Here is a 26182-nt window from a genome sequence, read left to right on the forward strand (position 1 = left end):
ATGCTCAGGTAAATTTGTGTCAGCTAAATCAGTCTAACATTCAATATGAACATGTATTCATGCTTATGAGTGAAACATATGAATGAAGACATACATAATCTCATTTGCATTTCCATTTGCTTCCCTTCTAGAAATAGCTGACCTGATTGCTTGAGAAATCAGGTGCTGTTTTAAAAAATAGATTAATATTCCAATATTATTAATAGTCTTAATGTTATTAGTTATAGGATCAAGGGTTCTTGCTCTGATTCTATACTAAGGGTCATAAAACTGGAGATTTTAATTGTTCCAGAATCCACAGTCAGCAAAATAAATAACTTTTGGAAAGGAAAAAAGCACCTATGTTAGCATTATGTCATACAGGAGCATAAAATATGTCTTCTTAATTGGAGTAAGGTGCCATTGGAGAGGCTGTGGGGCTAAATTCTAATCCTAGATATGTGGGCACAGACTGCTCAGAGACTGAGATTAGAGTGTAATCCTAAAACTGGATTGAGAACGATACATTCCCTAAAGAAAGGAAAATAACTATATTTATACTGCGTGTGCCAGCCAGCAGTTTGTGTTGCATGCCTTTACACTGCTGGGAGATGTGGATCTGCCCGTTCTTGAGCCAGCTGATTGGTAAAATTGTGAGCAACAAGTCACTCTGGTATTTAAACACACTGTTCTCAGCAAGTAGGCAAGACTTAGTGCTGGCAAAGTCAATCCTTCAGGAACTAAGCTGGGTTCATAACAAAAGCTCATCTTGTTCCCCTTGGAATGGCTGCAGGCATGGGGAGATTTATTCCTGTGTGCCACCAAGGCAGCACTCAGCTCGAGGCATGGGCAAAACCTGGTGGAGATGCTTTGTGCCGAGCACAAACACACAACAAGAGCCTGCAAAGCCTATGAGGTGACAGAGACAGACGGTGGAAGAAAAAGGAGCTGAATTCCTGCTGTTTCCTGTGGCACTGGAGCACAGGGATCTGGGACAGACAGCAGCTGAGGTGGGAACTGCACCCAGCGCTCCTTCCTCAGCTCTGCGCTGTGACCGCGGGACTGGTCTCTGTACAGGGCTGAGATATATTTGTGTTTGTGGCAGCACCCAAACGTTCCCCTGGGATCACTCAGAGGGCTTTAACAACTCCTGTTAAAAAACTAAGTACAACAGCTAAGCAACAACTAATGTAAAAAGTGTGCATGCATGAGACAGTGTGTGCATGCACTCACAGAACACTGTGCACCCACCCTGGATCCTGGCTAACTGGCACACGGAGATGTTTACAAGGGATGGGTCTTCCTATTACATCAGTTATATACACAGAGATAAAAGCATGATGTAATTTGTTTTCCTTGTGGATTTATTTCATAATTAGGGATGACACTTGAAACATTATCCTCTTTCTTTGACTCTTTCAGAAGCCTAGAGGCTGCAAAATATGGCAAAAGCAGGATCAGTTAAAAGGAAACTAAGTTCTTTATTTTTTACTTTTTGATAATTATTACTTTTAAAGCATTAAAAAGAAATGTGTTGCTTTTAAATTTTATTTTTGAATACTGGAGATAGAAACCGTGGGACAGAAACCTTTCTGATCATTGGAGGGCCAGGCTGGTATTTCCAAATGAAATGCAGTTGAATTTTACTGGGATTTATGTCTCACTTTTATATGAAATGTCAGTGCAAGTGACAAATCTCTCAGTGCCAAAAGTAACCAGGTAGTGGAAAGAGGAACGAATTTTAGGTAGACTATTTAAAACTATTTTAATTTAGCAATTCTTTAACTTAACTGGCTGACTAAGAGTTTGAATCTAGAAAATTTGTACTAAATCATTGGTACTTGCCCTTTTCAGTTAGGATATTAAATGCTGCAGCAGTATCCCTTGCATTTTCCAAAATCCTATATTTGATGAATCTTCCATCACTAAGGTAAATCAAGATGATGTGGGTTTCCATCATCAATCATTTCAGGTCAGGTTTCTTTATTACAAAGCAAAATACAGCACATACACATCTTAAAAAATATTTGCATATATGTTAGAGTACATATATATGTCACAGACATCAGATACTAAACCCGCTGTTATTATCCAAATTCATGTTTGAAGTCACAGGTCTTAAAATACAATACAAACTTCTTCCCCTTGTGAGATTAACATGTGAAATTGCTCACCTGACCCTGTGAACAGGCTCAAAAATCAGCATCTCAAACAGACTGAAGATCTTCAGCTCTAGTTTGAAGGATCAGACCATGAGAGAATTAATTGAGTTAGGATTGCCTTCCTCTCTTTCTGTATTCTGCTGCACTGTGGAGGTCTGGAAACTCACATGTTCTCTAACTAAGGAACTTGAATTTTTCACTCCAAAGACAATGTAATAGTGCCCAAGCCTTTCTCAGTCTACAGCTAATTCTGCCCACATAGCCAGACAATAAAATATAAGAAACCCTCATTGCTTTATGATATTTTAAAAAAAATTATCCCATGCGTACATTGATATTCCACAAAGCTGCCAGCACTGGGGTTTTTTATGATGGCTACACACATACTGCCAAAATTTTCACTGGGTAAATGTAATGTAATGTTATGTAATGTAAATCTAAGTCTAATGTAGGTACATCAGACTAAAGCCGCCAAATATATCTTGTGATGATGGCCTTGATTAATTCTGATTACACACTGATTTGGAAAATCCACTGCACCAGGAAATAACTATAAAATATTGAGATTTTTCTATTTTACTTTAAAAGATAAATGAGCATAAAGATGAAGATAAATATATTAAAAACCACTTAGCTTTTAAGATTATTTTGTTACATATAGACAAGACAGTGAAACATTTGTACATATGTAACAAGCAATGCAATCTGAATCCAAAGCCGCCTAGAAAAATACTGAGTATGCAAGGACAAGTTTCCCAAAGTAAAATCCTCCATTTGTGAAACAGATCTTTAAATATTTCTAAAACGATCAAGTTATATCATAAGAAATATGGTATTTCCACCTGAATATGCAGAATTATTTACCCATAAGGATAGCTATAGCAGATTGCTGAGAAATCAGAATAGAGTTAATCTATTTACTTTACTTTCTCTAAATCACCCTGCCTATTCCTAACTTTACTCTGTGCACTACAGTGCTGCTCTTAAAGTTGCCACAAACAAGTTTGCTTTGATCTTCTCCGTTTCTGCTGTGAGGCAAGTCTTTCCAATTTAATATGAAAAATCCTGCACCTTTCAGTATTATTTAACAGGTGTTTCATCACCATTTACATTAAAAACCCAGCATTTTTTATTTCATGCATACTTACATCTATGGTGCAGACCTTAGTTTTGGGTACAGGGAAGCCACCATGAACATCCAAGAGTGTGTCCCTTCTCTATGAGTCTTCCTTCCAGGCTGCCTCAGCAATGTGTTTGGCAGCTTTTAGAACACATCAAGATTAACATGTCAAAAACTGCTTTAACTAACGCTGACTTTACTTTAAATACAAACTGAACTTGTCTTGATTAGCTCTCATCCCTGCTCCTAAGCCCTCCCCACTCTGACATCACAAGCTCTTCTCCAATACCATCCCCTAACCAGTCTGTAAAAACATAATTACACGAAGAGCACTACACTGAGCTGATAAACCTATTTCACATTTAACCTGCTAAGCCGTTGTTAGCTTTTAAGATGCTTGATGCATTCACTTAAAATCTTCCTGTTCCACCAAGAAATACAAGACAAGATTTGGAATTGCTTGGCTCTTCCCTGTTATGTTACCTATTTATACTGATTTTTAGAAAGAGTTCACTTCTGACTTGGCAAGGAGTTATCCCAGAAGTGTGATATCCTAGAGCTGTGTATCTGATGGGATTGGGGGAACTGCAAGGTGGAAATCCTGTTAAGCATATTGTGAGGCTAACACAGGGATCAGTTGGTTATACTGCTCAAGCTGGCAATTTACTCTTTAATTCTCACTGGCCATGGGTTGGCTCTCAGAGCCAATGCCTAGAAATGGCAAGTTTGGAAATGTCAGGGAGTGCTTAGTTTCTTCCAATATCTGTGTCAATTGATGGGATGTTTGTTAACCCTTAATCACCTGCCTAAAGTTCACCAGGTGCTCGCTGAACCAAAAAAAATATTTCCTCTTGTTCTCCAAAACACAAACACAGTGCCTAAACCTGGGGCAAATGGGCTCATTCCTATTGAAAAAAGGAATATTGAAAACACTCAGGGAAGTGTTATCATTAGCAAGGGGGTGAAATTCTGCTCTACTTCTGCACAACTTCACAGAAAACAAATTATTTTGTATAGCACAAAATATATTGTTTTTTAATGTGGGATTATTTAAATTTTTTTTAAGTGACCGTGACTCTAAATATTTTTTATTGTAAATCCCACAGTCGTTATTTTGTTGCTGCCTGGACCTTCTTTATACAGAAGAAAATCACACCCAGAAATATTACTTTAAAAATCCACTACTGGATTTTAAAAAAGAATTCTTCTTTTAAAAAGAATCTTCCTTCAAAAGAATTAAATTATTAGAGACCAGTTAAAACAAATGGAGAATAATTTTCATGTGGTTTTCCAAATCTTTGCATGTGCAGGCAGACAAGGAAGCAAAGGAGCGTTCTAGGCTTAAAGAAAATTTTCACCTTGTGTCCAGTCCACTCAATCTGTAACTGCCTGTGATTTGAAAGGTAATTAATAGATAGTCTTGAAAAAAGTTATTTTACTGGGATTTTTTCAAGATTGTCTGGGTGAGGCTGAAGCAAATGCTGTGTAAGGTGTGGGGTTGTCCAAAAAATAAAAGTAAAAACTGGCATCAGCATCCATTTTTCATCAGATCTTTTAGTCCGTGTGAATCACCTTTCAGGAAAACCACAAAAAGTTCATTATCAGAAAAAAATACTTCCTGAGGTAGAAAAAAATAAGGTTATATATTTATTTTTTTCTGTTTTACCTAATGAGGGAAGTTTGGAGAGAGACACTGCTTTGCAAGATCTCTGGCACATAACACTTGGATTCTGGCACAGAAGCAGCATTGCTGCGTGCTGTAGTGAACTGTGACAAACACAGCTCATAAAGATGCTTCAGTGTCCCCCCCAGGGAAGAGCAAGTTGTTCTTGACTGGATGTTGCAGGATTCAGGCAGGAGTGCATTTCTGTATCACACAATGGTCTGTGTGTCCCTCGGCACTCCCATTCCCTCTGGGTGTCTTCACCTTAGGAAAAATGGCAAAGCACCAAAGGAGGGAGAGAGAGACTTGTAGGAAATTAGTTATGAACAGAAAAGAATTAATGAGTTTTGACTAGTTTGGGTACTATTCTAAAGCAGAATTAAGAACAAGGAGATTCTCTCAAATATTTTCCAAAGAAATGTCAACTGCTTTCCCTCTTTCTCAGTTCCTGAAGTACCAGGATGTACCCTTTTGACAAAATCAACTGCAGATATAGCTCAGCTGATGGGATTTATGGTCTTCGAAAATGGAAGATAAAAATTGTACTGGACAATTTTATTGTCTAATAATAATTGTCTAATAATTAAGAGACAGTTCAAGAATTAGGTTGGTTACCAAAATGCAGTGCTGGAATGGATTTGTAGAAGTAGAGAACCTGCTAAACTAGAGCCTAAGCAGATTTTAATCTTTCTAAACACTATTTCTAAAGACTGTCTGTCCTAAGTAAGGAATCTGTGAGAGAGTGATAATCCTTGTTTCTTCTTATCAAGTTTACTGAAGCAAGATAAAAATCTACTTATCTCCACTTTAGTGGAGATATATCATGAAATGAACTGATACAGACCTTGATAAATGGCTAATTTATCACAGGTCAGCCTGTCTTTTTCCAACATGAAATCTGTGTTCAGACATATCAGATTATTTAGCTAAACCTCACTTCCTTCCACATTTCCCCCAGAAAGGTCTAATTTAGAGCAGCACAGTTGCCACAAGCAAAGTAAAGAGGGGGTGGTCTGATGGATGGGAAGTCTGGGATCAGTTCAAGAATGAACTTGAACAGAAGCTGTGTCCTAGGATTAGAAATGAACACCAGACTTTACAGTGACACACTGCCTTAGAAATGGGGTCTTGGTCCACAAGAAATTGAAAAACAACCAGGGAAGGGAACAGGCAAACCTGTGTGTCAGTGTAATGGACTGGCTGCACAGAATGTAGCACTTCATGGTAGACATGTTTTCATATTTGCTTGTTTAGTGATTTTTTTCATTACCTTTTGTATGGATTTAGGGTGTGGAAAGGGAAGTTATGACAGCATTGGTATCACATTCAAAAAGAAAAGTGTTGAATAAATACTCTTTTTGAAGTAACTTTTGAAACAGCAACTAGAATACAGGGACTGGGTGCTGTCATTAAGGATGACCTTAAAAATGCTTTATAACCAGCTCCTATATCTGGATAAACTTGCTCTCTCTGGCAGCACACATTCAGGTTGAGGTTCCACAGAGTGCCATGGGGAGTTTTGCTGAACTACCCAGCTCCATTGTACCAGATGGTACCGTATGGAGGTAACACTGATCCTGTGACTCTGTTGATTTGTAATTAGGTTTCTAGTAATTAATATAGTTTGCAGGCCTTGCATGAACTCTGCAGATTGCCCATTCATGTAAATGATTAACTGAAAGGGGATTAATCCTGGCAGAAGTTCAACCAAAAAGAATTTTCCAGACTGAAAATCTTCTCTATCAGTCTAGTAGATTGTAATAGAGACTGGAAGTTAAGTTTGCATTTATATTACTCCATTTTAAAAGGAGTAACTTGATATCTGAGTGCTAAAAGTATCTGCACTATGTGTATAAATGTACATTGGCTGCAATAGACCTATAAGTCTTGCTTGTTATGGAATTCAAAATGAATATCCAATGACTTAGTAGTTGGGAAAATCTACTTATTGTCACTATTATTTAATAGGAGGTAATGTAAAATCTGTCTTTGAAAAAAAGAATATGGTTTAGAATTCTACAGTTCGTGTTTAGCTGCTCATGCTGGAATATGCAAAGGCTGGAATTCTTGCAACTATAATAAATCAGTGACAACAGGGGCTGTCACACAGCTTTGCACACAACCAGTTCATCCAGCAGTAGCCCTTGCAAGACTATCACAGAATCCCAGAATGGTTTGGGTTCAAAGGGACTTTAAAGCTCATCCAGTTCCAAACCCCTGCCATGGGCAGGGACACCTTCTGCTCTCACAGGTTGTTCCAAGCCCCGTCCAACCTGGCCTTGAACCTGGCCTTGCTCTGCCAAGCGTGCAGCCCCTTCAGCTCAGGCAGGCATTCCCTGGGGATTGCTCCTTCCAGCCTGTTGTGTGTGCAGTCTCTTCTGAAGGATTTTGTTTGGCCCTAAAGCCAATCCCTGCAGCTCTGTGGCTCTAAAGAAAGTCACCATCAAATTAGTGGGTGACACAGATGTTTGGCACAAGCAACACAGCCTCAGTGCCAGCTGAGGGATTCCCAGCTGTGTGGGCAAGGCTGAATTCCCCTGTCTCAATCAATGACAGAGGATGAATGGAAGGGACAGAGCAGGAGAGTGAAAATGGTGAGAGCTGTGGAGAGCATGGTTTGATTGATGCATGTGGCTGGCAAAGAGGAGGGCAGCAAACCTGGTGCTGGACCAGGCCACTCATCCCTTACCCTCCCTTGGCAGGAGCTCCTGGCATGTGTGTTCTGAGTCAGCCCAAGAGTGTGGCACCTGAAACTGCCAGAGTCAACCATGGGGCAGTGAACGTTTTTCCAGCCCCTCCAATTTCTTGCTCCATTTAAGTGCCCCCAACAAATCAGGCCAAGCAAGAGAATCCTGCAGTGGCAAAGGTGGGGAAGAGAATTTTCATGGAAGCAAACAAGGGTCACAGTGTTATTAAGTGCTGCAGGACTCAGATTGTCAAAAATCTCTAACAGATAAATATCCCAAATCATTACATTCTATATAAATATTGGGGCAAGTGCCTCCCTGATGTAACAGTGGTTGTATGGCAGCAAGGATGGGTTTAGTCCAGTGTGTTTAGATTCTGTATTATTTTAACCAGATGCTTGGGGGTTTGTTTTCCTCTAGTGGATAATAAGGGCCATCCAAAACAGAGTTGCTGATTTGCTTGGGTTTCATTGAAAGAGACACTGCTAAAGGGAGAGGAAATCCCCAAAATGATACTCAGTGATTAAGCACATAGAATATAGGATTTCAGTGTTTGCAAATCCTTTTTTTCAAATGAACTTGTGGCACTAATCCTCTAATGGCATTATTTCTTTGGAATATATGCCGGATTAAGGAGTCACAATGAGGCAAAGTACAAAAATCCACATTAATCTCTCCCTGATGGATGCTGTGTGGGATGCAACTTAAACTATTTTGTTCCAAAATTGGTTCTGTTCCTAACCTTGCCCCAGGTCTAGACAGAGGGAAGAGCAGATATAAACAAGTGTGACACTGAGCACTCAGCAGATGGTCACAGGCCATTTAACTGGATACAAAGGAGAAGGCATCTATTATTTTTAAACTCCAAAAGCAAAGCCTGCCCTGTGCTGTCCATGACATGCTGCAGGAAGCAGACACAGGGGTCTGACAGGCAGGAGCAGGACTCCTGTTCAGAAGTGTGGCAGGGAGGAGATGGACAGAGAAACTAACTGGGCACTGCTGGGCCTGGCTGTTGTGATATATCACATGTTCACAGCACAGCCTGGGCCTATTGCAAAGTGCTGCTCATGTTTACAGCCTAGTGCAGCCACCTCGCTCTCCTTAGCCTGCTCTTTTGGGGGATAATCCTGTTGTTATCTCTTCCCTCGTAGCTGATGTAAAAAAGTTAAAGACTTGCTTTTAAGGAGGAGGAGACCAGGTGTTTCCCTTCTCATGGGATTACAGGAATGCTATCATAGTGCCCTTGGGTATTGTCACTTATTCAACAGCCTCAAGTGGTGAAATAACTTCTGAACTGGCAGCACATCACCTGAAATACTGATGTCAGAGCATGTGAGTTAGCCCAGCCTAACCACTGTAATTGGTGCTTAACATGCTTAAGGATTTCCCCAGTTTTACAGGACAGAGATTACCAAATATTCCCATTCCATGTTCTCACTGAACTGCAGTGGGCATTGAGAACTCTTGGGCCAGGACAGCCCAGGACATGTTCACAAACACGGGTTGCTTGTTTCATTCTCAGTCATTCTGTTGTTAAGCACAAGCAAAGAACTGTCAAATTCAGTTCTTTACCAACAGAAATGCTGGGATTTTCCATCGTCTGCATAGCTGAGATGCCTGGACACATGAATTAGCACAAATTCCTGATGTGGATACAGGTCTGTAGTGAGATGCTGGTTTCAGAAGCTGAGACAGGACAACCACTCCTGGTGTCAGAAAACCCTAAAGTCAACTTGGAGATAATTTCTGTTTGGGAATAGAACTGTGTCCTCCCTTCCTACAGAAAAAGATAGTTGATTACAATGGTTTTGTGCATTTCTAGCTGCTGTAAATGTTTCCCAGCATGGGAAGCTGTCATGGGCAAGAGGATTTTCCTGATGTTCACATTAAGTTTTTGTTCTTCTCATCTTACCCTGTTGACTCCTTGCAGCACCCAGTGCCTCATTCCACCGTGTCTGAATCCCTTGTCTAATTTCACACTGAGTCAAGCCTGTCCTCAGGCTGGTGTCTGCTCAGCTGCTTGCAAATGAATTGTTGGTTTTGTTTACCTGCTTTATCATTCCCCACCAAAATCACTCCAGTTTGCATATGTCTTTAGTGTATACAGACTCGTGGGTGGTCCCTTGTACTTAAGGAAGTATAAATTATATTGCAGCAGGTGCAGACAAAGGTGAGCAGGAAATGATAAGGGAAATGAAGAATTTGCCACATGAAGGGAGAAGGGTTTGGCTGGTTTAGCCTGCAAAAGGGAAGAGCTCATAGACTGAAAAAGATTATCAAGGCTAAAGAGATTCAGCATAAATGGCCATGAATATGGTTAAGAAAGAAATTGTGATGTTTGCCATTGAGGAAATCAGACTGAAGGACAGACAGGCTAAAAAGGGTGTACTGGAGTTTGAGGAGTATATAAGGTGTGTCCAATGATTGCATTGTAATGTTGTGTCATGGTGTTGCCTAGAAGATGATGGTGACTTCTCCTCTTGTGTCTCCTGTTGCCCTAAAATGATCAGGAGTGTTCGTCCTCCCTTTTTCTTACTGAGCTGTGCAACATCCAGCTGACAGCAGGACTCTGCTCAGCCTCCAGCACTACTGCTGACCAGTATGGACAAAAGGGGTGGGAAAACCAAAAGCTTTTCTTCAGGTACTCTTGTAATCTGATCTCTGCCGTGACTCAGCCTCTTCTAGCAACAGCTGTGTCAGGGACATGCAGTGGTTTGCGAGCAGAAGCGAAGATTTTGCTGCTACTTCCTGATTTCTGCCTTGGGAGCGATTTAAACTGGGCACGATCAGAGCATTTAAATGGACTTCTGAGCCCCAGGAACGGCAGACTTTGGGGTAGAGTACAGAGGAATAGAGGCATCAGGAAAGAGCTCACAAACCACTTGTGCAGAGCTGCTATCAAACTGATGAAGACAGAAACTTGTGAGAGAAAACTGCCCAGAAAGTTCCTATTAAAGAAAAGAGTGAGGCTTTGTTTGCATGTCATGGCTCACCTGCCCCACAGATCCTGAAGGTGCTGTAAAAACTGAAAACTGTGAAAGGGATCCTCAGGTGTACCCATGGAAAAGACAGGTATGTTCTTTGTTTAAAATAATACCTTTCTACTGCAAGAAATCAGAGCCAGGAAAAGCAGGATTGCTCTAGAGCTCAGTAACTGTGCATGTTCATCAAGGTACATTGGTTTGTATCAATTTTGTATTTCTAAGGAATAGAGCTGTGACAGCAGATTAATGCCAGATTTTAAACAGTGCCTCAGCTTTTTATAAGTGCTCTGCTCTTGAACACTTGTACCATGGCTATGATAGATAGTTGGATGGAGGCAACGGTGGCAAATTCTCAGTGCATCTGCCATCATGGAAAAAGGTAAGCAAGAGTAAATGTTACTAAATCTAATTCTGTCTGCTGATCCCCTGAAAGATGACCAGAACTGCCAGGATAGACATGAAGAGGACAACCCAAAGAGTTCCCCGTTTGACTTTGTTATGAAACAGTTCCAAGGAAAGAAGTGTGCTCCTGAAAAAAGCAAAGAGAAGCCTTCAGCCATAAAACAATTCTTCAAAGGCTTTGACTTCGGGAAATCTGAAGACAAGGACAGAAGGGAAATTGAAGAAACAGAAATAAACAATGCTGAAACTGATGATCAGAGTGAAAAGCAAAATGTCTCTGTAGAAGGTAATGTTGGTACAATAATGAAACACATGTGTATGTGTATATATTTTAATTCCTTAGAAAATCAGCTGTTTTCTTGCTAGCCAAAATCCTATATTCCCTGCCTACAGTTTATCCTCTAGCCAGGATTTACTTCTGATTGGAACATTATCAAGGATGTACCCTCTGATTTGATAGGTGCTAGGCAAGGAGTTAGATCCACATTGCTGAGGAAGGGTAAAGTTTTTGTGTGACTTCTGTCTTGGTCTGCAATATGAGAGTCTGTGCAGAAGTCAGCTCATTAATTCCAGAGCTTATTTGGTTTCAGAGCCAAGCTTTGAGGAGTAACTTGTTGTATTTAAGATGGGTTTCTGTCCTGCTGTCTTGCTAAAGCACTCTGAAGACAACAGGAACAGATTTTTTTCATCACTTGGCACTGGGCAGGGGGAGAGGAAGGGAATGGGAATCCCTCATGGATATTATTTCGCACACACTCCAGAGAAAATGGAACTATTTTTCAAAAGGTGATGAAAGATGAAGCTTAAGAAACCCATCCTTTGTCCTAAGGGCTCTGGGTCAGTTTGGGGAAGTGATACTGGCAGCTACTGAGAGTGGATTGCTATTTTCTGTTATTTTTTGCTTTGTAAAGCCCAGAAAAGCAGGAACTACCTTACACAGATGTTGTATGAAAATGCAGTAGGAGCTTTGTACTGATTTCATCTATAGTGATCTTATCAATCAGGTTGTTGGCCCACATTGATTAAAAAATAGAGCCTGCTTTATTGACAGATTTAATTCATTTCCTAAAGTCTTCACCTGGCAGCCTCAGGCAGGTTTTACACCTTGTGTTTATTAGCAGAGGTAACCAGGTTCCTATTTCTTTGTTGCTCAGATGGACTTTCACATCTCCCTTCTGAAGCAGAGTCACCATCTGGTGAGCAGAGATTTAACCAGTTCATGGAGAAACTGGGAAAGAAACCAAACAGCAAGAATCTGGATCTAAATAATTGTGCACTAAGTGCAGCAGATATAACAGAGCTGGGTAAGTGCACATTTTATTCAACTAATTACTTCATGTATTTGTTTAATTTTTATTTGCCTGTTCTATTATTCTCTCTCCTCTTTTCCCTTCTCTTTCTTTTATACAGGCCATATTAATGTTTTATCTAATAGTCCCAGGTCCCTGATAAATTTTAATTATGAATTATATAAATTATGTAATATATATAAATATAGAAATCATCCAGGTCTGTGAGGCAGATGAATGTCAAGATACAGATAAGAAGAGTGAGGTACAAATTGTCATGGCTTTATAATTCTGTATTGGTTGCAGAAAACATCTCAATATTAAGAGATATCCAGGGTGTGCAGAAACACACAAACAGAAAAGCTTTTTCTTTTCTTTACAGCTTCCTTATTGCCGTTTCTCCCAGAGCTGGAAGAGATCAGCCTGTCCTGGAATGGTTGTGTTGGAGGGACTTTGAGAGCTCTCACTGTCCATCTTCATCATGTGAACCTGTTAAAAGTCCTCCGACTTAACAACTGCAGACTGACAGCTGAGGATGTCATCTCCTTAGGTACAGGATTTCATTTACATTTACTTCCAGACAGCTTGGGGCTAATGTCATCCATCTCATCTCTTCCTACATCCTACTCCTCCTGCTTCCACACTGGGCAAGGTAAACTCCTGCTGTGAAACAGCAGAAACTTGGGCTTATGGGTGACCTTATACCTTTAGGAAGCTCTGCAGAGTTCATTCCTCAGGGTGTGAAGCTTTCACATGCAGAAGGGAAGAGAGTCCAGTCCTGTTTGCAGGAAAGACTATTTTTAATCTGGATTACTAGTTTTTGCCTAGAAGCAGAGTCAGCTTATGTCTTGGAGCTGCAGTACAGGTGCTCATCATGAAAACCCCAATGGTCTTTTGGGAGAAGACTTAAAACCAGAAGTGCTGCGTCGGAGCTTTATGACTTGGTGCTTTTTCTAGTCTGGAAGAAGCTTATTCCTCTGCTTACTACTTTGCTTGGAGTGCCTGCACCCTGCTTTCTGCAAAGCATGAGATGGAAAGGTTTTTAAGGTAGTGTTACATACTCAGATTCTGGCACAGAGTCACCTCTGGGCCTGGAGTTTACTCTGGAGTGGATCTATGACATGTATATAAAAGAAAGGAGAACACAATCAATTAGGAATTAGAAAAGTAACTGCTCATTTTAGGAGTTCTAAAAGGGGTCTGAATTATAAAGCTGGTGTTTGTTTATGTCATTCATATCGAAGCCTTTTCGATGAAAGGTTCAGAAATAAAATTACATATGTAGTGGTAGATCAAAAGTGAGTCATGCAATCTCTTGGGGAGGAAATAATCATCTCTCCAAAAGCAGGTGAAAATAACTGCTGTTTCTGATGAGTATGAAAACTGTATTTAATTTTCTCATATTTATTTCAAATTTATTTAATTCTTTTTCAAACCCTTCTAATAGATTTGGGTTTTGGTTTTTTTTCCTTCTAAGTTGTATTGGTTATTTTTCTAATTGATTTATTCTGCCAGGTTCTTCAGTGCTGTTTCCTTCCCAGTTTGGTTTAGCTTCTGCTGGGACAGACACAAAATTGATCACAGAATTTAAATTTCCAGTCAAAATGTGATGCCCTTGACATGTGGAATAGCAACAGTCAGTTTGCATTGATTTTGCCTGTGATTTTGAAAACAACTTGTCTATTTAGGCCAATCCTGGTTCTGTGACCTTGTCTACATCTCTCTGCAGAAATGTGGCCTTTTGTGGACTCAGCACATCCTGCTTAGAAATCAATGTCTGCAATGTAACCATAACATCAGCCTATTCTATGTGGTTGCTCAGAGCTTGACTGTGAGAGGTGATAGGAAACCATTCCTGGAGTTATATTCCTTTATTTATCTTCTGGGAGGAAAATGTGTCTGGAAATCTATAGTCCTCATGTCAAACAGAAATAGGCTACGCTGCACTTCTCAACTGTTGGGCATTGCTCAGTATTCAACACTGGAGCAATAGTTTAAAATAAATGCAAATATTAAAATTAAGACGTGTCCTTTCCTCTCAAACCCGGATATTCACTTACAGAAAAAATTATTTTTCTATTATAAATCTTTCATGAAAAATTAATTATGAAAGCCACACAGACATGAAAGGCTATTACTATTAAAATACAATTCTCAATTATTAGACTTTAGGTCAAAAAATTGTGTATGACACTTTGAAATTTCATTTGCATATGATCTGATTCATTGATCTTTCTTGGGAATGAGCTTATGCAAATATGCTCTGCCTCCCTCCTCTACAAAGGAAGTTAGGAAGCTGGATTTTACAGTGGGATGTTAGTATTTCAAATAAGCACTAGCTTATTTGTTCACATTGGCAGGTGTGTCAAGCCTCAAAAAGGCTGATTTTTCTGAATGTAGTAAAAGTCAGTTCTGTCTGCCTTGAAATCATAGGAAAATTAGTTTGAGTCAAAGCAATGCTCATCTTGGCTTCTTATGAAGTGAGTCAAAAATTCCTGTCAGAAATGAAACTTTCATGTTTCAGAAATAGTTGTGAGAGGAATTCTTTCATTCCATGTAAAATGACCTGTGGACACAGCACAGAGGATGTTGGAGAATTGCCAAATAAAACAGAGCAGAACTCTGCAGAACAGTAAATTCAGACTTGTCACTTGTATTGATTTCCCTCTAGACTGGACTTTCTGGTCCCAGCACAGACCAAACAGCCTGATGAGGGTTTGGGAACCTGAATAAATTTCAGGTTTGTGTGCACTGTGACAATGACTTGTGATCTATGTTGCTCCCTAGACAATGTGAGATTTTATACAACATAGCTGCAGAGGCAATAATTCATTTATTTAACAATTTTCCTGGCAAGACATTCATCATAAAGTAATCTGAGTATTAAGTAGCTAACCTTCCTCTTTAATATATTCCAAACTTCTATTTTTCTTTGCACTGAAATTGATATGTAGAATGAATCATTCTAGACTTCTGTTGCAGGAGAGGCATTTGAAATTGTTTCTCAGCTTGAAGAGCTGGATTTATCATGGAACAGTAACATAGGTGGAAAACTATCACTGCTGACAAAAAAGCTTCAGGAAGGATGCAAATTAAAATGTCTGAAAATTACGGACTGTAGCCTGACGGCAAAGGATGGAGAATCCCTTGGTATGTGCATGTCCATTGAGCTGGACTGAGACTGGCTTCATAAAAATGGAACTTGTTTGACTTAGATAATGGTTGTATTGAGATTAATATTAGTGAAAAGTTAATTTATTTCAAGCTCTGCATTATAACAGTATTTATGATGTGGGGTTTTAATGCACTTTCTTCTATTGCTCTCTCTAATCGTATGAGGGAGGGTTGAGAAGACCTGAATCACAGTCTGGCTGCCTCAGTGGTCCAGGGTTTCTGGATCCTTTGAGACCTCCAGCAAAAAATGTGTGCCAGAATTTCCAACACTAATTGCTTGAAATTAAGCATCTGAATATGTAATTAGCCATGGGATTGAAAAGTAGGTCTGAGGACTGGGAATTTAGGCTGAGTTGGCAACCACTGACCACTCTTCCCTTCTGTCCTCTCACCATAGAAGCTTAATCCTGTGTGGTCTTTTTATCTCATTGTGTGTTTTGAAAAGTGTTTGCTCAGTAAAGAGAAGCCCCAGGACTCTCACCTCCACTGCAGGGAGGCCCATATGTAACAGACATTCCTATATATTTTCATTAGAAAATTTTCTTTCTCTTTGTATTTCTACTTTTTTTTCCTCTGTATTTTTCTATCAATCCTTGCATTTTTTCACTTTTATTTTTATTAATGTTTTCACTGATTTTCATGATTCCTGTCCAATATTTATTTTACTGTGTTGTTTAGGTAGAACCGGAACTTAGCAAGTCTAAACCACACTGACAGGCAAACCCTGGCCACATCTTCCTGCTTATCATGGTGCTGTATTTTTCTAGGGTTCATCTTTATGTATTCTAGACAAATATTAATTCTGGTTTCCTTTTCTTTTCTTTTTTTTTTTTTCCACAGCTGAAATTCTAAATGTGATCCCAAACCTTGAAGTATTAGATGTCTCTATCAACAAAAACATTGGCTGCAGCATGAAGGTTATTGCTCAGGATCTGAAAAATGTGCCAGGCTTGAAAGAGTTAAACTTGCACATGTGTGGATTAAAGCAAGACAGCCTCCAGGGCTTAGGTTAGACTTTATGTTCAGAAAACTTTCATTCTGAATAAATTGTACATCTGAAAACCATTTAAGAAAGGCAATGAGGTGGGATTTTGCTGGTGGTTTGGCAGTATTAATGGGCAATTGTTATTTGCTGTTTGAGGATTGGTAAAAGACTACAGGGCCTTTCAGCAGGAGCTGAATTTATCTGCCCTGAGCTCAAGGTCATGAAAGTCGGTGGGGAGAGTCACCGTCCACACCATTTATCTGAGACACATCTCAGGGCTGTGGCTCCCTGGATGTGTTTCCTCTTTCCCCAGACAGAGCACAGACAAGGACACAGATAGGCAAGCTAATTTTTAACAAGCTAATCCTGCTTTCCAAAGGAAACCCAAATTCACCATTATCACTCAAAGAGTGTCCAGTGAAGTCACATGAAATGGGATTGTTATCTATGTCTCTCCCTAGTGGATGTGGCAAAACAACTGGCACTAATGAGCACATGCAGCAGTGATTTCTGCAAAAGGCTGAGGATTGACTGGAAGTGGGGGATGAGCTGGCCTCACCTTCACCTGCTCTCCCAGAGAAGAATGGAGCTGCATAGACAGGGAGGCTTTGCTGCATTACTGTGTGTCTGCTGTGATTATACACTGAAGCTTAGCCCAGGAGCTTTGCCTGCAATACCTGGTGCAAACTTTGACGTTGAAGTAAATAGATGCCAAAGCCCTGACCTGGGCTGCTGTGGCAGCCAGTGACCAGCTTGTTTCCTTTTCCATTTCAGACACTGCTTTACAGCACCTTGCAGAGCTAAGGAAATTAGATATCTCATGTAACAGAGAGATTGGTGGTGGCTTTAAAACCTCAACAGCTCATTTGGCCAGCTTGAAAAATCTGGAAGTCCTTGATCTTCATCAGTGCTGTATCACAGAAGAGGACATGACTGTTTTGTGTAAGGAGATTTGAGGAAATTCATTAAGGATCTCAGTTTTGCCTTCTGAAAATATCTCAAAGACATCAAAGATTCTGCCTGGCAGAAGAAGAGCTGATCTCAGTACTTTTTTCATTAGGCAGCTCTGAAAATGCAATCTGGGGGAGAGCTTTCTTGATCAACATGGAATGGGTTTTTTGCTGAACAAAAGGAAATCTCAGAGTGAGTGATCCCATGTAGAATTAAGAACCTGAATCTGCTGTGATTCAGACACAGAATGGGAATGTGGGAACTGCCACCAAGCACTGCTTTTTTGTGATAATCAATAATTTAGGAAATGTCCATGAACAGTGTCTCCAGTGGTATAAGTTGGATGGATCCATGGTGGGTATGTGCATGGATAAAAACTCCCTTGGTGAGCTGCACACCGAGTAGAGGGTGATTTTAGGAGACTACTGCTGCTGTGTGCTTTCTCTAGGTTGAATTGATGCAACTGTAAACACTACTATGAAGAAAAAGGCATTTCTCAATTTGTGAAATAGTTTATTTTTCTCTCTCTGTTATCATAACTTTGTTTTTACTTTTAACAAAAAAAAAAAAAAATCCCATGACCCAAAGCCTATATTGCCACATCCTATTTTCCATGACAAAGAAGATAACTTGAAGATGTAATGATGATGAAGCTTTAGGAAATATTCAGAATTAGTAATATCAATTGTGATTTATTTTTAGTTTATTGAATAATATAGAATAATAACATTAAGACAGAGAAGTTTCAATTAGCAATGAAAACATTTGGAAATTCCTTACTTCACCTAGAAAATTTCCAGGAAGCCATGTTCTGACAACATTCTACACATTATGGAATATTTAATTTCTGAAACAGTTTTACTGGAAATGACAAGGCTATTTATGGTCTAAAACATTATTCACCATGAACTTGAGTGTAAAAAATTGGCCTTGACTTTTGGATTGATTTATAAAGAAAAGAAATTATGTCAGGCAAATACACAACCACACATTTGTTATGGATCAGTGAGTGTCTAATAAATATTCCATGTTCTTGTAGCCCAGGTGATACCTTTACTCTCCAGTCTTCAAGAGCTAAATTTATCCTCAAATAAAAATGTGGGACTCTCATCAGATCCTCTTCTGGGCAGGCTCAGGTTTTTACCAAAGCTGAGATCTGTGACCATCAGCAATTGTGGCTTGGATGAAGAGTCCCTTTCATCACTAGGTAGGAATGTTTCTTTAAAGTGTGCCTGTTCTCTGTGCATGCTGTAGGACAAAGCATTCTCTTCTCCTTTGGCTGAACTCCAAGGATCATGGGTACATTATACCTCAGGTCCCAAGTGAAAAAGCCTGTGATGAAACCAGTGCTTTGTGGGACCAGGTTGCAAAGGAAGAGAATTGTGTGACTTTCCTCTACTATACCTGAAGGGGATGAAGTTCACTTAATCCTTTGATAGTGAGCTTTTATATACTCCTTAATTTTGGGGAAAAAAGAAAAACATGATTTTATATTATACTGTAATCATAGTCTGGATGTTACTCTTCGCTCAGTGGGGTAAAGTTTTGGGTAAGGGTTTTTCACCTCACTGCAGGTGAAAATTTCAGTAGAAACTTTCTGGGGTAGAGTTCAGCACGGGGCAATGGGGGAAATGACTGCAGTGGTGTGAAGAAAAGTCCAATCACAGGATATGTAAATTCAGCTTCTTTTGCCTACTTATTGTAAATCTCTATGGATTAGTGGCCTTTGATAGGTGTTCCATATGGCACATGAAATCTTAGTACAGAGGGATCTCTCAGTTATTGTGTCTTGTGCACTTGTATTTCAACCTGTTTTCTCATGACATTAAACCTGGAGTAAGACTTGACTGCCTCCAGAAGAAGCAGTAGCAAGCTAATCTTGTCAGAGGTCCTTGTAGAAAGAGTATTATGTTTATATCACTACAGTTATGTAAGTGACACCATGGAAATCAGAGCTGTCAAAAGATTGAGAGCATCTCACTTTAAATAGTGAGTTCACACCAAAAGAATTTGCTCTTTAAATAGATATAAAATAGTTTAAAAGCAAGCTGTTAATTCAGTGCAACAAGACCAAGGCAATAATGTGAATAGAAAGACAGAAAATCTGTCTCCATAGAGTCCTGGTAGATTCTATAGGAAGATCCCTTTTATTTTGTTTTGGCTGACTTTTATTAGGGTAGAAGAATGCATTCTAAGCACAAGCAATCAGGTTGTTAGGATCCTACTTACGGGTGAATTGCAGGTGAGGTGTCTGTTGAGGCCATGTTGTTTTCTCTTAGTAAGCAGAAGTTGCTGGTCTTAATCTTTTCAGCTGAGGCTGCCCTTCACCTTCCTGAACTGGAGATATTAGACCTTTCTTGGAATAAGTGCGTTGGTGGGAACCTAAAGCTGCTTTTGGGAGCACTAAAGCTTGCAACTGAGATTCAAGTGTTAAGACTGAGCAGCTGTAACCTGGTGGCTGAAGATTTGGCACTTCTAAGTAAGTATAACATGGTATTTACTAGCACTCAAGGAACCCAGGGTATTTAGACCACAATTCAGAAGGGGCTTGTTCCACGGACTGAGCATGTTTTTGCATAAATCAAATGAAAACGTAGAAAATACAGGAGTGTTTTTCCTACAAAGGGCTTTCATTTTTCTGTGTGTCCTGGACATGCCCAGTGGAAAAGCTGAAAAGGCTAAAATGCAAAGAATCTTTAAGCACTTTTATGTATTAATGAAAAAAATAAAAAGAAGCATCATTTAGAAAATGTAGGGTTTGCATCTGTTTTTTATATCAAATATTTAAAGCTGCCTCTGAGGAGTTTTATTTTGCTTGGATGCTGTTTTATGGCTCAGTAGTTTAGAGAAAATGTCTGTGCTGACAGCCAGGAATACAGGCACTACCAGCTCCCAGTCCATTAGGTGGGTTTCTGGAGTCAGACTTCTGGGGGAGAATTAAACCAGAAATGTTTTGATCTCTTAGCACCTGCTAAGAAATACTGGAAAACAGGAACCAGATAAAGGAATAAATTCTAGAATAATTCAAAAACTTGCTAATTTTTTACTTATCCTTGTGATTCTGTGGGCCTGACTCAGGGGTTTGAGTGTTTGACATTGGCAATAGCTGTGTGACAACTGTAATTCCCTGGAATGTGAAATCTGGTGAGGTGAAGCCCAAATACTTTTGACTTTAAAAATCATCACCCTTGATAGGTGTCTCCTTTGCCCATCATATGTTAAGGACCCCTTTGGGGTATATTTGGCCTTCCCACACTGAGAAGTGGCTGTTGTAGTCAAGGAGAAGGTTGTTGCAGCCTCACCTAGTTTTGCTTTCCTCTTTCTAAATCTCCCTATAAAGCCTGTCTGCCTCTTAAAATTGGCACTTGATGTAACCTCCTTCCAACTGACTCCAAGGTTTTCAGATTGCCATACACTTCTAACTCAATACTTTGTTCCTTTTGAACTGCCTGGGCTTTGAGTGTTTCAGCTGTTATAAAACTGTCTTTCTGAGGTCAGCAGTAAGTGGTTTCATGTTGCTGAAGAGTTAAATCTTGCTGTTTGATTGCTGAAATGCTGTATTAAAATACCATTGTCTTTTCTGAGAAGATTCTAAAGCAGTTGCCAGAATTTATTTGTTCCATTTGTGTCTGTCATCTCTTGCAGCATCCCTGAGGCAAGATGGCCATTTAGCCAGATTGCAGAAGCTGGATTTGAGTTATAACAACAACATCTCTGATGAAGGCTGGGCTGTCTTCTGCCAAGGTTTAGGAGCATTCAAGGAACTCTCGGAGCTGGATGTGAGCCTCCGGCCGTCGTCCTGCCGGGACTGCGGGCTGTGGTTCAGGGAGTTGTTGGCAGCACTGACACAGCTTCCAGCCTTGGCAGAGCTGGGCATGCAAAGATGGGCCCTTTCAGAGTCCCAGAGGAAGCAAATGGAAGGCTTTAATCAAGACAACAGAAGAAACATTCGTTTTGACTGTTGATGAAGGTTGGAGGTGTCTGGAAGGCCTTATGGGAGCAGCACATGAACCAAGCATTTTGTGTCTCAGACTGCAGTTTTTAATAATCTCTTGAAATAGTTCCACAATTATAGAAAACTGTTATTTGACCTTCTGCACCACAGATCATTCCATTTAATAATGTTCTTTCAGATTCTCTGGGCCACGCTTACACTACTTCATGTTGTGAATACTGCCAAGGCCACTTCCCACTGAGCAGTGCTGGGGTCAGAGGGACATGCTGCAGGTTTGGCCATGGAGGGAAGGGCTGGGGTTTGTGTTAATTCAGGTGTGTGGGCAGTGTGAATGTGGCCCCCGAAAATACCTCTAATGTGAAAATACTTGATACCTCCATGTTTTAAATTTTAGCTGCTTCTCCCTCCAAACTTTTGCCCCTTTGTGAATTAATCAAATCATAACTGGGAGGCTTTGCATCCATCCCAACAACTCAACATCATAGATTGGTCCAGGAAGGAGAGTACAAAAGGAGCTGGTCTGCCTCTGTTCTGGCCCTTGATGCCATCTCATAGTGTAGATGAGTCCTGTGTAGAGTCAACATAAAATCAAGATAAGAAACACTTAATTGGTGTCTTTGCAAGTCTCAGGGGCAAAGTACAGTACATTAAATCAGAGATATGTCCTGCTACTTTAACAAGAATTTTGGATACAGAGTAATCAATAAATGCCAAATTCAAGTCACTTGTGTCACGGAGCATGTTAACCCACACGTGAGCTCCAGGAATGCAGTGGGATTATTCATTGGTAAGGTATTTTAGGAAGTAAAGATATTAGATCTGCCCACTGAGTGAGGAGTCTTAGAGAAATCCTGAGGCAGCTTGAGGGATAAAGTACTGCTCAATTAGCTCTGAGCATCTCTACATGCTGCAGCAATTTCCTGGAGGAGAGTCACAACAGGATCGTTCAGTGGCACTTTCCTAACTTGCTAAGGCCACCTTCAGTAAGTTGTCCCCTGCAGATGCTGATCAATATTCAGCTTTCAGTTCATGTCACCCTTCCAACATCAGCTTTTGCCTGTTCAGGGCTATAACCAGCACCTGACCATGCTGTGATGATACCTATTGATCATTTAATCTATGATTTCATGTAAAAGTCACCCTGGACTTCCTGGTTCCACTTTCAGTTCCACTTGAAAAGTGCACTTTACTCCCTCAGCTCTGAGAAATGTGAGTTGAACTGGAGTCTCTTGGTCAGGGGCAGCAGGGAATTGCTGTGTCCTAAATCTCTGAAATAATGCAAAGTGCCCCTGCTTCATCTAGGGCTAACAAGAGAGATTTCAAGACTTAATCCAGGACAGTTGTTCTAATGAGGAAATACCATCATGTCTGTTTAACAGATCAACCTGTTCTCTTTATCACTTGTCTTCATGTGACTTTCCTCCTCAAATGCACCTTTGATCCAACTGGGAAATTGATCTTTTATCTGTTGCGTGAGAATTTCTCTGAATTAATCCTTTCCCACTTGAATCTCTCTCTCCACTTTACCTGTAATGTCCACTTTCTGTTGAAGTCTTCCTAAGTGAACTCAGCTTCAGTGTTGGGGTTTCTTGTTCTTTCACAGCTGGATTCCCCATTCTTTGCTCCAGAGCACAGGACAGACCCACTGCTGGCAAACTCTCCCCTGCTCTGGATCCCCCTGCTCAGTCCTTTGTCCTCTTATTCTGTCATGCCAATTGTGCCACTTTGTTCCTTTTATCACCTCTACTAAATGTCTTGTCAATCTGCCAATCTGCCCAGAAATCTTTCATCCAATGATTTCCTCCTTGGCAGTTTCTGATTCATCTTTCTCTCTGTTCCTCTACCTTCACTTAGGGTGAAAAAATTTCATTAGACATTTCAAAACAATCAAAACAGCCTCAGTTACCCAGTGAAATGGAAAATCAGAACAGAGCCGTCCCACTTTGCTGCAGTCCCAGCTCTCTCCTGCCAATGAGCATATTAATGAGATTTCAGTATCAAGCAAGAGCCAAACAGAAATGAGTTTCATACCCTGGATGCAGATTCAGCGAGCACTGACTGGAGACGGAACTCTGGTAAGAGCTGGTCTCAGAGACCCTGCCCTCATCAACTGCCTCAGGATGCACCACCTTCCCTGAGGCAAGGGGAGGGAGAGCAGGACTGCAGTTCTGACCAGCCAGCTAAACTAAACAAAGGCTTCTGCTCCCACCCACTCTGCATTTTGAACCTGCACAGTGGCTGAATCCAATGCAGCTCAGTGCTCTATGTACACTGCAAATGAAACTCAGGGGCTTAAGTGGTAGCTGAGCAATACAGAATAAAAACTAGACAAGGACATTGTGTGTCTAGGACAAACAGCTGTCTGCCTCTCAAGTGCCATGGAAAGACATGGTTGCATATAAATTTGGCATGCAAAAATTATAGCAATATTATGGTTGTCATGGTTCTTTTTAGTAACAAAGGTGTTATGTTGTGTCAGAGCCAGAATCATGGCAGAAAATGCATCCTGCAGACCCATGGCTTTCAAATAAACCTGTCATACACAGACACATCCAAAACTGTCACCGAGCCACCTCAGAGATGAGCAGTACCACTAAGGAAGTGACAGCTTGCAGTCATTCAAAGTGCAGTAACTGCAGATTGTCAAAACATCAGTGAACAGATTTGCAAAAGTGTGGAGATACTTTCAAACAGCATTTTACACCTCTGTAAGACAGGATGGGAATGCATGTCCTGGTAGAACTGTGTGTTCTGCCTGTTTGGAATCCCACTCCATATTTCTAAACAAGGTGCTGCTCATTCCTGGAGGCAAAGGGCATAAGTAAGGTTTATAAACTGTGATATTGTTGGGATCATTACTAAACACAGATAACATGAGTTTTAAATGCTGAGCTTTAATATTATTCCTGTTCTGACACTTCTGGCCTGATGCTGCAGCAGGTATCTAAAGAGATTACGAGTCTCTTTAGTCCTGCATTTGGGAGCAGCTGGAGTCCATGGAATTTCCATGCTGCAGCAGAACAAGATCTTGCCCCTTCTATTGCTCCTGCGTGCAATTTGCTTATGTCTTCTGGCAGACATTTAATTCCCTTATCTTGTCCCAGCTATAATTTTTCTAATGACTCCAGGAGAAAGATCTCCTTTGGAAAGATACTGAATTTATTTTCAGAAAGGCTAAGGCGTGTAAAATTTTCAGTTCCTTCACCTCCACAGGTATCTAGACACAGTCATTAAAAAGATATATTATGTCAATTAAATAGTAATCTTTGGGATTTTGTTTTTAGGAAAGAAATCTCCTAAGAAAATTCTGTGGAGCTGCATTACTGTTGATAGATGAACACAGAATATTCTGCTCATTAATGTCACATTATACCTCACAGTATGGTGGAAATGTTGGCAAAGACATCTATGTTGTTTCCTGTGCTGGAAAGATTTCTTATGGGTTTAATTTTATTTCTTAGTAGAAACATTAGTCTGCTTCTTCATTTCCTTTGTATGCACAGTGCAGGGGAGAGCAATTTAAATTATTGAAATCTGAAAGTGAGTTTTTGCATAAATTGCTACTTCTGTAAACGTAACCTTCAAGAAGAAAACTGCACCAGTGGAAAAAAAAAATCTTTGGAATAAAAACATTGCATTATATAAAAAGGAAGATGTATTCTGAGTCCTAAAATGAGGATGTCTATGAATACTCTTACACTTACCATAATCCAAGGGTGCATAATTGGTCATTATCAAATGAACAGCAAGTGTTCATGGAGTTAAAGAATTAACAATATCACATCCATTTTTAAATTGCCCTTTGCTCACTTTGTGACATATTGATTCTGTGCAAATGCAGCTCTTGTTTTCCAGTGTACCCAGAAAGAAAATACGTGAAAAACTGCAGCAATCCCTCCAGTCAGGATTCCATCTTTATGATTCAACACAAAGGTCAGTGTTTCCACATTCTTGCTTTTTTCTCCCTGCCTGAATACTGAGATGCCAGCAATAATGAGGAACCCAGGCTCGGGTGTGTACCAGTGGAATGTCCCTTCTCACTGTGGAAGGGAAAGGTGACACTTGGCTCCTAATGGAGAACTTGGATTGTGCAAAAGGGAGGTATCAATCAAATAAAAATTAAAACAGAGGAACAAATACATTTTTCATAGTGCACATTCCTTTAGTAATAGCATCAAAGCGTTTTTCACTCAGATCTAGCGTCCTGACTGATTACCCTGGTGGGGGATGCAGGTGCAGTGTGTAATGTGGTGTTCCTCACATAAACATGGGAAAAGGAAGCAGAGCTGCCGTGGGATCTCCTCCAGGCTGTCCAGACAGTCTGAGTCTCGTGTCAGAGAGATTCTTCGAACCTGGGGGAAGTTTGTGCAGGAGATTACAAGACAGACCCAGCACAGACAGCTCCTGGCAGTGCTGCAGTGCAGGAAAATGGAGCCCATCCCCTCCTGCCTCGGAAGGCAGTGGTGAAATCACCAGAGGGATTTATTTGCTGGAAAGAGCCAGCGCAGGAATCTTTGAAGGAGCAGCTGATCTGTGTAACCATGGACAGCTTTGCAAAGGCTCCTCAGAGACAAACTCCGTGCTCTGGGGCGCGGTGAGGAGCCTGCCCTGCCCCGTCCGCAGGTCTGGGCAGCACCGGGGGCTCCTGGCAACCCCCGCCCGCTCCCTCCTGCTGCCTCCCCGGGACACCCTGCTCTGGAACGGGCTCCGGGACACCCTGCTCTGGGATGGGCTCCGAGACACCTTCCTCTGGAACGGGCTCCGGGACACCCTGCTCTGGGATGGGCTCCGGGACACCCTGCTCTGGGATGGGCTCCGGGACACCCTGCTC

The 26182-nt window shown here is 40.6% G+C and overlaps 2 protein-coding genes across 7 annotated transcripts in view; both read left to right on the top strand.

Moving 5' to 3' along the window:
* LRRC31 (leucine rich repeat containing 31) overlaps positions 1 to 22075 on the top strand; it is a 30069-nt gene extending 7994 nt beyond the window's left edge. Inside the window, exons 1-10 of one of the 6 annotated variants that reach the window (XM_033516700.1) lie at positions 7159 to 10683; positions 11029 to 11283; positions 12152 to 12301; positions 12669 to 12938; positions 15269 to 15436; positions 16301 to 16468; positions 17220 to 17387; positions 18436 to 18603; positions 19708 to 19875; positions 21042 to 22075. In XM_033516700.1, the coding sequence (XP_033372591.1) occupies positions 10671 to 10683; positions 11029 to 11283; positions 12152 to 12301; positions 12669 to 12938; positions 15269 to 15436; positions 16301 to 16468; positions 17220 to 17387; positions 18436 to 18603; positions 19708 to 19875; positions 21042 to 21361 (1848 nt within the window). In that variant the 5' untranslated portion in view covers positions 7159 to 10670 and the 3' untranslated portion in view covers positions 21362 to 22075. Of the gene's footprint in view, positions 1 to 7157; positions 11284 to 12151; positions 12302 to 12668; positions 12939 to 15268; positions 15437 to 16300; positions 16469 to 17219; positions 17388 to 18435; positions 18604 to 19707; positions 19876 to 21041 lie in introns of those variants that run through there. The other 5 variants (XM_033516702.1, XM_015637426.3, XM_015637425.3 and 2 more) reach the window with 5 other exon arrangements.
* The window catches only part of LRRC34 (leucine rich repeat containing 34), a 14204-nt gene continuing 9391 nt past the window's right edge, over positions 21370 to 26182 (top strand). Inside the window, exons 1-2 of the mRNA XM_015637438.2 lie at positions 21370 to 23426; positions 25207 to 25284. The gene's annotated coding sequence lies outside the window, so the exon portion shown is untranslated. The remainder of the gene's footprint in view (positions 23427 to 25206; positions 25285 to 26182) is intronic.

Source organism: Parus major, chromosome 9 (genome assembly GCF_001522545.3).
Source record: "Parus major isolate Abel chromosome 9, Parus_major1.1, whole genome shotgun sequence".
Lineage (NCBI taxonomy): Eukaryota > Metazoa > Chordata > Aves > Passeriformes > Paridae > Parus > Parus major.